General features: G+C 37.0%; 1 protein-coding gene across 8 annotated transcripts in view; it reads right to left on the reverse strand.

The window, feature by feature from the left end:
- CTNNA3 (catenin alpha 3) overlaps positions 1 to 15,442 on the reverse strand; it is a 1,696,848-nt gene that overhangs the window by 77,179 nt on the left and 1,604,227 nt on the right. For all 8 annotated transcript variants that reach the window (XR_006194484.1, XR_006194482.1, XR_006194483.1 and 5 more), the window contains one exon: positions 3,865 to 3,999. Coding sequence is in view for 4 of the 8 variants with exons in the window: in XM_042908368.1 (XP_042764302.1) it covers positions 3,865 to 3,999 (135 nt within the window). In the remaining 4 variants the exon portion in view is untranslated. The remainder of the gene's footprint in view (positions 1 to 3,864; positions 4,000 to 15,442) is intronic.

A 15,442-nucleotide genomic window follows, 5' to 3' on the forward strand; every position in this document is an offset into this window, starting at 1 on the left:
CCCTTGGGCTATTCTCTCTGGTGGCCTCACCTATAAGCTGCACCTGAACTATATAGACTGCAGTCCTGAGAACCTGCAGTTTTTGTGCACCTGAGCTTCTATCTGAGTCTGTTGTCCATAGACAAGGAACGCATCAGCAGGCACTGGGGTTCTTTCACTGTGTAGGTTTCTCATTGCCTCAGTAGCCTGCCCTTCCTGTCTGTTCTGGACTGGGGTTCTGCATCTTGAGGCCCAGCTCCAGCTGCTCCACATACCACACTAGTTCCGGGAGGGGGGTGGCATTGGGGGCTGTTGGTGGTGGGGAAGGGGTTTCCACCTGAGCCTCTGTGCTTAGGGGTGTTTCCTCTGCCCCGGGCTTTCCTGAGGCCCTCCCACCTCCGTTCTCCACAGAGGCCCCAATCCGGGTTTTCTTCTTTTGCTTCTTTGAGGCTGCATCGCTTTTATTCTCTTGGACTCCTTTGAAAAACCATTCTGTGGGGCACCTGGGTGGCTCAGTTAAGTGTGTGACTCTTGACTACTGTTCAGATCTTGATCTCAGGGTTTGTGAATTCAAGCCCCACTTTGGGCTTTTGTGCTGACAGTGTAGAGCCTGCTTGGGATTCTCTCTCTCTCCCTGTCTCTTGGCCCATCCCCAGCATGCATGTGCATGTGCTCACTCGCTCTATCTCTCAAGATAAATAAACTTAAAAAATTAAAAAATTAAAAATCATTCCTAACTACTCCTCTCTCTCCCAGCTCTTTGTCTCTCCATCTATTACCACCTTGTCAAAAAGAGTTAATTTCCAAATACGTAGATCTGCTTATGCGCATCTCAAACTTAAAAATTTTCAATTATTCTCAATTTCCTGCAGGGTAAAATTAAAATGTTATAAATGAGCCTTTTTAAATAGTCCTATTCTGTTTGCAGCATCTCTTCTATTCCCCACCAACAGTGCCAAAAACAAATATTTCCAGTCGAATCAGACTGTCGGCTATTTCCATAGACTCCTTCTCTTTTCCAGTTCGTATCTTTTTATTTCATTTATGCCATCTACCTTGAATGCTCTTCCTCTCCCTCCCATGAGTATACATTTGTTTTCTACTTACTCGTTGAGGCCTAAATTAGAGTCAAGCCAGGTATGAGTCTTTCTCTTGCCCATCTGCCACCTCAGTGCAGTTCATTATTCCCTCACCTCTTACTATCTGCTTTTGTGCATACCACTATTATATAGGTTATTAAATTGTTTTAGAGTCATTTTTGTATATATAGGTATGTTTTGTGTATTCTCATTTTGCATGTATTTAATCTTAAAGGAGGCATCCTGTATTCATCTATCTTTCCTCCAGATATTCTATAACACAGAACACAGAGATGCTCAAATCATAGTTGGGGTTTTGGACTAGCTACACTTTGGCTTTCTTCTAAATAAAACATGTAACTTCAGAATAACTGCTTGCAGACAGATGTAAGATTAGCCAGAAAATCATTTTAACTAAATGGTCTATTATGAGAATGAGCTTCACATTCCTTTATGCTATGGATTCATCTTCTTTATCCTAACCCCTAACACCCCAGACCCAGAAAGCACTCTACCTACTTCCTTTTAATCAAATATATTTTCTACATTAATTTTTCATGAACCTGATTTTGAAATGCAAACTTTATTTAGTGAACTTTGGATAATCTAGTTTTGAATAACAAATTCCTGTAATGTTTAATGAGTTTGTCTGCTTTGCAATCATGCTTGTTACTTTTCAAAAGATTTCAGAGAAAAAGGATGACATAGATTAGAGCCTCCTCTCAATTTAAAAAGGAAAGATGACAAGACAAGAACTCAGGGTCACTAAGAGATTAAAGCAAGTGTTCCTAGGAACATGTAAATGAAATGTATTTAAAATGCTTTCCAGGATCTACCTGCAAGCAGATGGCTGTAAGGTATATAAAAGGGGCATGTAATGTTTCTTTTATCCAGATTTATCTTTTCTAAATGGAAATTGTAGGCAAAATGATGACAAAATGCTTTTGGATTTGCAGTGCTATTCCTTATTTTATGTAATGACTCAGCTTTTAAATTGTAAATCATGGATTGTAAACTTGTGCCTAATCTATCTGAAAATATGGGTAAATTCATGAATTTGAATCATGGTACCAAACAGGAAATACAAACCCATTTGTACATATGGAGGAAATTATATTTTGAAAGAACAATTAAGAGTAACATATTTTAACAGTATTTTTGGGGGTGAAAGGTTAGTTTCAACAGCCTGCAGAAGTAGTAAATAATGGGAAAATAACATTCATATGGATTCAGGATTTGCAAATGATGGTGAATGTGGCTATGTAAAATAGACAAAAGTAAATAGAAGACAGACTTAGGTCTACAAATAAATAATCTTTTACACATTAGTTTAATGTTAAATGAGAAAATGAAGACAATGTCTAATAATCCAAAGTAAAGATGCAATATATTAAAATTTGTATATATGTATATGCATGAATATATGTGCATATATGCATTTATATGCATGTATGTATTCATACACCCACATAGGTCTCTGTGTGTACAGACTGTGACAACTTAAAATACATTTTGTTGAAAAGTGACAGGGCACCAGTGTTACACAGGTTGTGATGGTTTGTGTCTTTACAAAATTGCAATGCAATGAAATACTTTTTATCTCTAATAATTACTAGACATAATTTCCAAATTATCCACTTTTAATCAGTGCTTCTAATCAGTGTCATCGTAGATTCCAGTCTGTCCACCTGAATAGAAAAGACTCAAGCCTTTGAAGGTAAACTCCAGTTCTGACATTTACCAGTATGACCTCGGGGAAGTTTTCAACTTTTCTGAATGTCATTTTTTTCCAGTGTTAGTGAGAATAAAACAAGCAAATAAATAATCTCTCTGGCATGCAATCGTGAGGGTCAAATGGAATGAAATATAGGCAAGAGCTAGATAGTCAATAAAAATTAGTTCCCTGCCTTCTACTCTTGATGGTAACCTTTTGCTTTTGTTTTTGCAGTAATGTTCTTTTAAAGCATGTTGGTTCACTGAGAGAAATTCCAATGTCAGGACTTAGAAGTCCTAAAATTACAAATTTATAAGTATGCTGTTATCATTTGTCCTCATGAATATAAGTTCCTAGAACATTCATGATGCTTCACTTTAACTTAAATTTACAATCTTGGTCCATGTCCTTCTCAAAGTCACTGATAACTGAAACTATTATAGATATCAAATATTATTTTATTACCATACCCACTCTAGAGAAATGATCTACTGTTATTAAAAGATGAGTAGAAAAGTTGGACATTATTTCTAACATGGTCATTTTATAGTGGTTTGAAACTCAGGGTCAACAAAGAATTTATGAAAGTTTTTCCAAATCCATATATATTCTATCATGCCCCACTTCTACAATTACATATAGAAATAACAGTTTTCAAGGCCTGAATTTCTATGCTATGGAAATGATTAATCGGGAAATGAATACCAATTAATAGTAATAAAGCCATTTTTTCATTGATTTGCAAATCCATAGGCATTTATCTTATATAAATTACAAGATTCAATTCAGAGTTTCACCTGCACACTTTGTGAAGTCAGAAAACCTCTCACTAAATTAATATCTATTTCTTTTCCAAGTGGCTTACAAATCCTGATTCATTCTAAAAATCTGTAAATAAAGACAAGTTGTGCTGACATAGCATTTCTGTAGTTCAATTCCTTGCTAATTTAATTTCATGCAATTTAATACACTCCAATTGAGTTTATTCTCATTTACATGGACCTAAAAGATTTGGTGAAGTGAGGAGGGGTGTAGCTGCTTTGTTTCAAGCATCTTCTATATGTGATGGTAAAAATGCCAGGCAATACTCACAGCTGACATGATGAGCTCTCCTCCTAAGTTCTGGATCTCAGCTTTAACTTGACTGCAGATTTTCAGTTGGTGAGAGTAAAACTTAATCTGTTCCAAGTAGGCCAACAAATCTTGTTTGCATGATGGATCTGGACACTAAATATGCATAAAAGATAAGGAAAATAGCAAAATAAATAATAAGTAGATCAGAGTGAATAAATACTGACATAGGAGGTACCTTATAAGGCAGCAACATTATTGTCATTGAACCTCATTTCTCAGCCCCAGCCCATGTAGGTTCTGATATACTTCCACCATGAGAGGATTTTTATTCATGTTTCAACCTTAATTACTTCAGCATAGATGATGGAAATAATGGTAAAGGAATTTTCAAATGTGAAAAGGTACATAAAATAATTGCCTTCAGTTTATGATAAGGTTAGAAGTCTTCAGACTGCATTTTAGGTAAATCTAAAGAAATATTTTAAATGCAATTATTTCTTTCACTTAGAGTCACTATTACTAGAATATTTCTCAGGACCCGTTGCTCTGCATTGTGTGTCCTTTCTTATTTGTATGGGCATGAAAACACCTGCAACAAACAATGCATTATCTTCTGTTACTTTCATCATTACACATTACACAGACAAAAGAAATCATTTGCACCATAGGTAAAAGGAGCATATCTACCTGGAGCCAAGAAATAAACAGCATACGTGTTTTAGAGATATATTAAGCCTCTTTACCAAAAGCAGCCTCCTGTACTATAATATCATCCATAAGGAACTTCTTGGAAGACCGCTTCCAACATAACACAGTATGGTCAGGGTTAAATCTTTGGGGTCTTTCTTCTATGCAATTATAATAGAATTTTTTAAATCCCTGATAATTTACTATACTTGCACTTTAAATACATCTTCATTAGTATGTGGAAATGTGGATAGGGACCAACGTGGCAGACGGGCACTTCCCGCGTCTCTCAAACAAAGAAGTGCTGAAGCCAAAGGACTTTGAACCCCAAAAGTCTGGGAGGAAAAAAGACTGACTCTACCAGGAAGAAACGAGACAACTTGAGAAGTCATAGGTAGGTGGGTGATAGCAAACTGGGAGAGAGAAAAGTGGCCACAGTAGGCATAGAGGGGAGGGATCCCCTTTTGCGGGGAGACAAAGGGAAGAGAAAGAGTGGCTGGGGAAGTGTAGGACTGATCTGGACAAGAGGATAACCTAACTCTGGGACTGAGAAGGATCCTATCTCTAACTATGGAGGGGCCGGTTCCCTGTTCATGCACCTTGGGAGGACGGGAGCCAGCCCTGGGTTCGGTGGCAGATTAGGGGCGCAGTCCACAGTAGGAGAATGCGGCCTGCTCCCTGGAGTGCTGTGGGAAAAGACAAAGCCAGCTTGAGTCCACCACTCTGCCACCCCTGGGGCTCAGCAGCGAGGTCAGTGGCGCAGTCCGCATCAGGAAAAGGTGGTCCTCCCTGAAATGCGGCAGCACTGAGAAAGCCAGCAAGGACCACAAATCGAGCCACAGAGAGGTGCTTCCCCAGTGCTAGAGCACACAGAGCGGGACTTTGAATCCTGGCCAAGGCAAGGCCAAGGGAGTCAGTGGAGCGAGAAGGACTCCCCTGTCTGCACCCGCAGCACAGTGAGGACGACTGGAAAGGAGTCCAGCAGGTCGTGGAGAAGAGACTGGGGGATCGCCAACCCCCCGCCCCCCACACCCAACCAACACCAAGGCGGGGCCTCAGGGATCAGTCCCAGGGCCCATTGTGGAGATGGGACCAGCCTACACCAAACCACGCCCCTCCGTGCAGGGTAACTGCGTTTCTGCGGGAGCCGGATAGATGCTGTGCAACCAGACGGCTGTATCATCCAGACCAGTGATGCTGCATAGCCTGGATTAATTCCAGGACAATTCTTGTTATTTAGATATATTCTCCCTTCCTATCTCTTCCCTCCTCTAGTCTGGTTACTCTGGTTGTTTGTTTGTTTAAGCAGACATATTTAATCTATTCCCTTGATACATGTTCTACATCTCCTTCTGTACTTTCCTTTCTCTCTCGCTGGAATAATCAAGCCAGATAGTTTCTCTGTCTAGGTAACATTATCTTCATTTTTTCCCCCTGCCTCCTTTATTTTCCTTTCTCTCTCTCTCTGGATTAAGCCATTTAGTCTCTCTGCCCTGGCCATGTTTACTTTCTCTTTGTCCCTGCCCCTGTCATTTCTCTCTTTGTATATGCTCTTCCCCCAGCAATGCCTCCACCCTGTTCTTTACTTGAATCTGGTGTTTCTGTTTCTTTGCTTTTGGACTGTTTGTGTGTGTGTGTGTGTGTGTGTGTGTGTGTGTGTTTTGTCCATTTGTTTTATTTGTATGTGTGTTTGCATGTCTTTGTTTCCTGTTTATTTGTCTGTTTGTTTTCCTTTCCAGGGCTACTTCAAGGAACAAATCAAAGTACACCTGGTGGAGGGTCCAAAACATCACTATGAGTAGAGAAATAAAATAACAAAAGTCACAACAACAGAGAGCAAGTAACAGTCTCCAAAAATCACCTCCTGAAGAGCCAGGCCCTGGAGTGTGTATGACCCCCCCCCCCCCCCTTTAATATAGCAGTGCTCACAGGTGCAGAGCACATAACAAGATTTCAAAACTTATAAGGGACAGAAAACTAGAAAAAATGATGAAATGGGAGAATTCCTCTCCAAAGAAATTCCAGGAAGAAGTGACAGCTAAAGAATTGATCAAAACAGATATAAGCAATATAACTGAGCAAGAATTTAGAATAATAGTCATGAGATTTATCACTGGGCTTGAAAAGACAGCAGAGAAGCTATTACTGCAGAAAACAAGGAACTAAAAAATAGTCATGATGAATTAAACAATGCTATAAATGAGGTGCAAAATAAAATGGAGGTGGCCACAGTATGGATTGAAGAGGCAGGGGGGAGAATAGGTGAATTAGAAGATAAAATTATGGAAAAAGAGGAAGCTGAGAAAAAGAAAGATAAAAAAATCCAGGATCAAGAGTGGAGAATTAGAGAACTAAGGGATGCAATCAAACGGAACAATATCCATATCATAGGAATCCCAGAAGAAGAAGAGAAAGAGAAGGGGGCTGAAGGTGTACTTGAACAAATCATAGCTGGGAACTTCTCCAATCTGGGGAGGGAAACAGACATTGAAATCCAAGAGGCACAGAGCACTCCTTTCAGATGTAACTTGAATCGATCTTCTGCATGACCTATCATAATGAAACTGACAAAATACAAGGATAAAGAGAGAATTCTGAAAGCAGCTAGGGATAAATGGTGTTTAACATACAAAGGTGGAAGTACAAGAGTAGTAGCAGACCTATCTACTGAAACTTGGCAGGCCAGAAAGGAATGGCAGGAAATCTTCAATGTGATGAATAGGAAAAATATGCAGCCAAGAATCCATTATCTAGCAAGCTTGTCATTCAGAATAGAAGTAGAGATAAAGGTTTTCCCAAACAAACAGAAATTGAAGGAATTCATCACCACTAAACCAGCCCTATAAGAGATCCTAAGGGGGACTCTGTGAGTAAAATGTTGCAAGGACCACAAAATACCAGTCATCACTACAAACATGAAACCTACAGACACCACAATGGCTCTAAACCCATACCTTTCAATAATAACACTGAATGTAAATGGACTAAATGCTCCAATCAAAAGACATAGGGTATAAGAATGGATTAAAAAAAACCAAGACCCATCTATTTGCTATCTACAAGAGACTCATTTCAGACTTGAGGACACTTTCAGATTGAAGGTGAGGGGATGGAGAACTATCATGATACTGGAAGTCAAAAGAAAGCTGGAGTAGCCATACTTATATCAGACAAACTGGACTTTAAATTATATATATATATATATATATATATATATATATATATATATATATATATACGTATATATATAATATCCATAATTATAGGCAATAGTAAGACCTTGACATTCAAGGTGTTTCTCAAATTTTGAACAAGAAAATAAGGGTAATCCCCCAAATCTCAAAAGGATTAAAACCGTGACTAATTAAAAAGAGGGAGAAGGAGAAAAAGAAGGAGAAAGGAAGAAAAGAAGGACACAGAAAAAGAAAGAAAGAAACAGGAGAAGAAAAGAAGTAGGAGGAAGAGGAAAGAAAAGGAAGGGATTTCTCCCAATTTATAGATAAGAAATCAGAAGTTTAGAAAGGATAATAATTTTCCCAGGATTGAAAAGTTTATGTAATAGCAGAATTTGGACCATATCTACATGCTTTCAAATCCATTTTATTTTAAATCACTAACAAGAGAATTTGACGTGCATTTTTAAATGTTGGTTTGTTTATTTATTTATTTACTTTGAGGGGGGCACAGAGAAAGGGGGAGAGAGAGAATTCCAAGCAGGCTCCAAACTGTCAGCATAGAGCCTGACACAGGACCCCATCCCACGAACTGTGCAATCATGACCTAAGCAGAAATCAAGAGTCTGATCCTTAACTGCCTGAGCCACCAAGTTGCCCCTGATGTACATTTTTTAAAAGCACAGAATACTGTGAGCATCCCAGTTTCAAGGAAATAGAGAATTCATGTGAACCCTATGTCTCCAGCACTGTTCTGAAGTAACAAGTACTTTGATTTTTTTCAAAGACCAAAATTAGTTATTTAGAATTACCTATAATGATGAAAGGCAAGGCATCTTGTTTTATCATGACAGGAAGTTGGTTGTACTTTCTATGTGTGGGACACTGTGCCATGTCCTTTGTGTGAATAATGCTACATTAGTATTTCACTTTACCATTTTATTTGGGGCTATATTGTTATTTTGCCCATTTTCACACTTTTTGATAGAATATATGATTTGTCCAAAGATTTGAATTTACCTTTATTTCATTCACTGTACAATGATGTCTTTTATATGACATTTATTCAAAATGCCATTTTCTTTGTCTTCACTGAGTAATGGTCCTATCTATTCTTTGTTCCTATTTATGGAATCAGCGATAATCCCTGGTACTTAGTGTATTTTATCTGTCATATACAATTCTAGGTACTTTACCTATATTAACTCTTTTACTAATCATCAACTCCAGGAGGTAGGTCCTAACATTATTTAACAAAAGAGGAAACTCAAATACAGAGAAATTAACTGACTTGTCCAATTAATAAATGGTAGAGCTGATATTCGAACTTACATGATCTGGCTACACTTCCCCACCTTCACAGTCTAGGAACAATATCAGTCTTCCTGCCATTTATGTAATAAACAATAAACTGCCACTCTGATTTGTGAATTGGTTTCTTAAACTGACTTTCTTTCTTTCTTTATTTCTTTCTTCCTTTTTTTTCTTTTTTTGTAAATTGTAACTAGGATTAGTGTGGATTTGTTCCTTAAAGACTAGCACCTCTACATTTTTATGATAAAATTGAACTTGCAAACTAATAATTAGATTCTTGGCCAATAACCAATGTTGCAATTACCCAAGTTTAAGCAAAACATGTAGTTTCTCTCAAGAGACTCTTTCAAGACTATACTACAATTGTGTAATTCCGTCAAGGAAACAATGAGTCAATGAGTCCAAAATATGAAATTCAACTTTTGAAGTTAAAAGTTGTTTGACCCAGATCCACCTTTTATTTCCAGAATTGATGAGAGTGTTTGGTTACACCTAAAGACCATAGTCTTACAGGGTGAAGTAGAAAAACATACTAATCGGTAAATTCAACGTTATATAATTTATTAAAGCCTTCTTTCCTATTGACATTTGGAAAGCCTTTCTGAGTCGATTTTGGCTGCCTAGAAGCAGAATCAGGAAAATGAATCATTCCCACTTTAAGAATGCATTTCTATTTTTGGCCAAATCTCTTTTACCAAATCAACTAATATTTTCCCTACCTTTTAGTTTTTTACATGAGGGTGATAGAAAAATTTGGGTCCTAAATTTATAGGACATTCATGACCTTGCCTTTTTTTTTTTTCAAATAAAATTTGCATAAAAATAACTCTTAAAAGAACATCACTAGGGACTCTTAGGCAAACCAAGCGGTAGCATATCATAACCTGCATTGATTATTATTTCCTAGTTTATTATGACAGGATATGTTGACCAGGGCATCTGGTGAGCATTTTAACGCATAGATTTTTTTAAACGTTTTTTTGTTTGTTTTGTCTGTCTGTTTGTTCGTTTGTTAACCACTGGGACACTTACTACACGCAAGCAGGTGGCATGTCAGCCTAGGTGGTTTTCTTACGTTAAACCAGCCTTCACTCTTCTGGCAAGATGCTTAGTACCAGTATAGAATACAACATTTAGCGATGAGAGCAAAAGTAAAAAAAAACATTTATTACCTTTTGGTTTGGAGTTTAAGAGTGAATTAGCAAAGTGAATACTTTTAAAGATCTTTATGCCATAAGCTTAGCAATTTTTTGCCCATACTCGAGTATAAACTTTATTTAAGACACATTTAAAATGACTTTTGCAATTACAGACAGCAGTTTAAATTCTGCTAGGCTGGCAAAGCTTGTTAATAAAAAGTATTAGGTGTCATTGTGAAGTTCTAGAACAGAAATTTCAAGCAGTCAGTGATAGCAAAGGGCTCTGAGCCTAGGACCTTTGCCTTCCCTTGGGGTTCATTTCTCCACCTCTACTCTAGCCCAGAGGCTGTCTCATTTCACCTTCCTTAGGGTCACAGATCACCAGTGATCCCATATTTCTCTACACTCTTAATGTCTCATTTTTCTATCCTTTAATCTATCAACATAATGTCCCTCAAAACAGAAACCCTCCCTCAACCCACTAATCCCATCTGTCTCTTCTTGTTTGTGACCATGACTTCTAAAACTTTTTCAGTGCTGCCTCATTGACATTCTCAGCTTTTCTTCTTGGGCATCTTTTAAGTCTCACCTTCTTGGACAATAGTACACGCTGTTCCAGCTTCAACTATCACAAAATCACAAGTTACTACATCCTTATCATCCAGCCCTGTCTTCAGAAGATACATTTGGATTTGCCCAGTCCATCTCATTGTCTCATAATTTCATACTCAACATGTAAAATCCTCACCTATCTCATATCCATCTTGCCTACTATTTTTCCCCTCTATTAACCATATCAATGAAGAGTGCTTTCTCTCTCTCTCTCATCAGTTAAGTTTGGTCAGTCACTAATTTGGTTGGGATGATTCTACCCCTTGAATCTCAGCACACGTTGAACATTTTTCTTCTTTGCTATGCCTATCACCACTGCTTTTTAGCAAACTGAGGTTTCTATTACTCAGCCATAGAAAAGAATGAGATCTTGCCATTTGCAACAACACGGATAGACCTAAAGGGTAGTATGCTAAGTGGAATAAGTCAGACAAAGAAAGACAAATATCATATGATTTCACTTATGTGTGAAATCTAAAAAGAACAGCCAACAATCAAACAAAAAAAAGCAAAAGCAGTACCATAAATATAGAGAACAAGCTGATAATTGCCAGCGGAACGGGGGTTGAGGGATGAGCAAAAGGGGTGAAGGGGAGTGGGAGATACCAGCTTACAGTTATGAAATAGAAGGGAAACAGAGTTACAAGTATAATATATAGTGAATGGTATTATAATAGCATGGTATGGCGACAGATGGTAGCTACACTTGTAGTGAGCACAGTGTAACATAGAGTTGTCAAATCACTATGTTGTACATCTGAAATTAATGTAACCTGGTGTGTCAACTATACTTCAATAAAAAAGATGCAAACATAATATACTTGAGTATCTATCCCTATTAAATTCCTGAGAAACTGTTATGCATTTATTTTTATAAAGTTCATTAATCTGGAAAACAAATCTAGTATCAACATCTCTGCTCAAAATGAATTTCAGGTAGATAATAGCATCAAAATACAAATATTATCACAAATGCATCTAGAAATTGTATTATTTTTTTGTATGTCAATTTTTTAAATTTTTTTAAACTTTATTTATTTTTATTTTTTTACTTTATTTTTTAAATTTTTTTAATATATGAAATTTCTTGTCAAATTGGTTTCCATACAACACCCAGTGCTCATCCCAAAAGATGCCCTTTTGAATGCCCATCACCTACCCTCCCCTCCCTCCCACCCCCCCATCAACCCTCAGTTTGTTCTCAGTTTTTAAGAGTCTCTTATGCTTTGCCTCCTTCACTCTCTGTAATTTTTTTTTCCCTTCCCCTCCCCCATGGTCTTCTGTTAAGTTTCTCAGGATCCACATAAGAGTGAAAACATTTGGTATCTGTCTTTCTCTGTATGGTTTATTTCACTTAGCATCACACTCTCCAGTTCCATCCATGTTGCTACAAAGGGCCATATTTCGTTCTTTCTCATTGCCATGTAGTACTCCATTGTGTATATAAACCACAATTTCTTTATCCATTCATCAGTTGATGGACATTTAGGCTCTTTCCATCATTTGGCTATTGTTGAGAGTGCTGCTATAAACATTGGGGTACAAGTGCCCCTATACATCAGTACTCCTGTATCCCTTGGGTAAATTCCTAGCAGTGCTGCTGCTGGGTCATAGGGTAGGTGTATTTTTAATTTCTTGAGGAACCTCCACACTGTTTTCCAGAGTGGCTGCACCAGTTTGCATTCCCACCAACAGTGCAAGAGGGTTCCCGTTTCTCCACATCCTCTCCAGCATCTATAGTCTCCTGATTTGTTCATTTTGGCCCCTCTGACTGGTGTGAGGTGATATCTGAGTGTGGTTTTGATTTGTATAGAAATTATATTCTTAAGCGACATGTTAGAATGTTATGGTGAATGCTTCAGAAGTTTCTTTTTAGTATACTTTTATTAGAATACATTTTTGACTCTCATAACATCAGCAAATAAATAATTCCAATGAGTCTAGCCACCGACAATATTTTGTCAAAATATCAGTATAAATTATACTTGTCAATTGTTTGCTCATAGTTAAATGCATTGGGTATGATTTGGCTGTAATTCTTTACCTTGTTTTTTAAATGTCATCTTGTCTTGAATTAGCATTGGCTTTCATTATACTTAACTCTAAAATTTCATTTTAATTGTGTTCAGTTATATTTAGGTGGGAGTACCCATCAGATACTATGGATATCTTCACTTTGGCAAAACTACAGTGAAGGAGGATTAGGCTTCAGACACAGCACTCGGTGGTAAGAAAGTCTAATTTTTCCTCTTCTTATGCAAAACACTTTTGTAGATATTTATTTTATTTTGATTCCTGTTCCTCTCTTTTTATTTGGAATATACAGTTTCTGTAACTAATTGAGATCTGTGCATTTTTCCTACCTTGTGAGGTGTTACCCAATCCATCTAATTTAGAATATCTGTTTAACATGATGAATTACAGTGTAGAGTTGAGGAATCTAAAGAGATGTGTACTAAGAGTCTGGAATTTTCGATTTGTAAGAAGGGTGCTTCTCTCTCATTTGTTACTCTCTTTATTCAGGAGGAACATGTTTAAGAATTGTAGGGGGAGTGGTGCCTGGGTGGCTCAGTCAGTTGAGTATCCGACTTCGGCTCAGGTCATGATCTCTTGGTTTGTGCGTTCGAGCCCCGTGTCGGGGTCTGTGCTGACAGCTCAGAGCCTGGAGCCTGTTTCGGATTCTGTGTCTCCTCCTGTCTCTGCCTCTCACCTGCTCATGCTCTGTCTCTCTCTGTCTCTCAATAATAAATAAACGTTTAAAAAAAATAAAAATAAAAAAAAGAATTGTAGGGGGCACCTAGGTGGCTCAGTCAGTTGAGCATCTGACTTCAGCTCAGGTCATGATCTCACAGTTTGTGAGTTTGAGCCCCACGTCGGGCTCTGTGCTTGACAGCTCAGAGCCTGGGGCCTGCTTCAGATCCTGTGGCTCCCTCTCTCTCTGTCCCTCCCCCATTCATTTTCTTTCTCTCTCTCTTTCTCTCTCTCTCTCTCAAAATAAATAAACATTATAAAAAAAAGAATTTTGATAGCTAACAACATCCCATCCTTTAGGAATATATTGCCTAATGGAGATAGAATTTGTACCAAAGTTTTACAAAAGTTAAGCAACACAGTCTTGAATGGCTTATATAACCTACCACACCAGGTAGATACTTCTGAAGCCCAAGAGATGTTGGCTGATTGGGACAAGTGAGCCTACGTCAGAATTCTGGATGTTAAAACAGCAAATTAGGGTACAGCTAGAGTAGTAAATTGTATTTGGCTACACACAACAAATATGTTCAAGGAAGCAAGACAAAGAAGAAAGGTGGGAAAAAAAAAAAGGAAAAAGAAAGTCCAAGTAGATAGAATTAGAAACCCTAATTAATGTGATTTCATTTCTTTCTCTCTGCACATGAACTTTGACTCTGAAACCTTAGAGAATGAAACTAAATTGGTTTAACACTATATATATATAGACTTATGATATATGTCCATATTGGGTGGAATTGAAAATTGATTGGTGTTTGATCTTATGACACTCTAGTAGAGTAAATAGACTAGAAAGAATCATAAAAAAATGTTAAAAAAAATTGGAACTAATTAGGTTGTTCACAAAAGAAAACAACCAATATCCCAGCAGATATTTTTCATAATACACAGACACTGAAAATTGCTTTGCTTATATTATTCATATGCATTCCACAATAAATTTCAGATATTATTTTCTGTCTAAAATTTTTTTGTTAATCTATCAAACAACATCAGAAGCACAATCATAGACAATCTCCCCAGAAGATCTCGATAATAAGAATCAGGCTCATAATTCTCAATTTTGATTCTTCAGAATCCTATTTGTTCAGAACAAAAGTAATTAATTTGAAACTACTCTCCTATATGAAGTGGAAAAAGCCAAAGAGGGTCATCTGTAATTCTTCATTATTCAATGACAATTTCTTTAATCTTTTTTTAAAATGTAAGAGCTGTGGGAAGTGAGAGAATACTTTTACTTCCTTCCATTTAATTTGAATAAAGCTAAAAACAATGGTATAATGTAATAAAGCTACATTATAAAAGTACCTACAGCTAGGTGATTCTGATGCAATTAAAGAAGAAGATCAATATAAGAAAACGAAACTTCCTAGTGACACAATTATTTGAACTTTGAAAACTGCATTCCAAAAAAAACAGAGGCACACTGGCAGGAAGCACTAAATATTTAAAAAGTTATCAGTACACACAAATCTCTCTAATGCATTATGTTTCACCTATTCCACTACTATTTGGTCTCTCTCATAAAATGAATGCAATAAAATTCTAAAATACAGAAAACCATGGGTGGGTTTGGGCTTCAATAATTTATTCATACTGTATTTTGAATTATATTAGGAGAAGTTTGTTTTTAACTGTAAATACTAAATACTAAATACTAACAAGATTCATAAGATGTTTAGAAAGCTTAAAGTAGCAAGATATTTAAAACATATGTATATTCAATAAATATTTAAAAATATTTGCCTCCGTATTCTTTATTTGTTTCCCTTCCCTTATATCCAGAAATATCTAATAATAGAGTTTAAAGCTAATTGTTTTTCAAAAGGCAAAGAAAAAAAAGACTGAATAAGAAGCAGCCCAATAAAGTTTCCCTCAAAGTAATAGGCAAGAAATAATGTAGAATAGTTGCAAAGCCAA

This window comes from Panthera leo, chromosome D2, assembly GCF_018350215.1.
Source record: "Panthera leo isolate Ple1 chromosome D2, P.leo_Ple1_pat1.1, whole genome shotgun sequence".
Lineage (NCBI taxonomy): Eukaryota > Metazoa > Chordata > Mammalia > Carnivora > Felidae > Panthera > Panthera leo.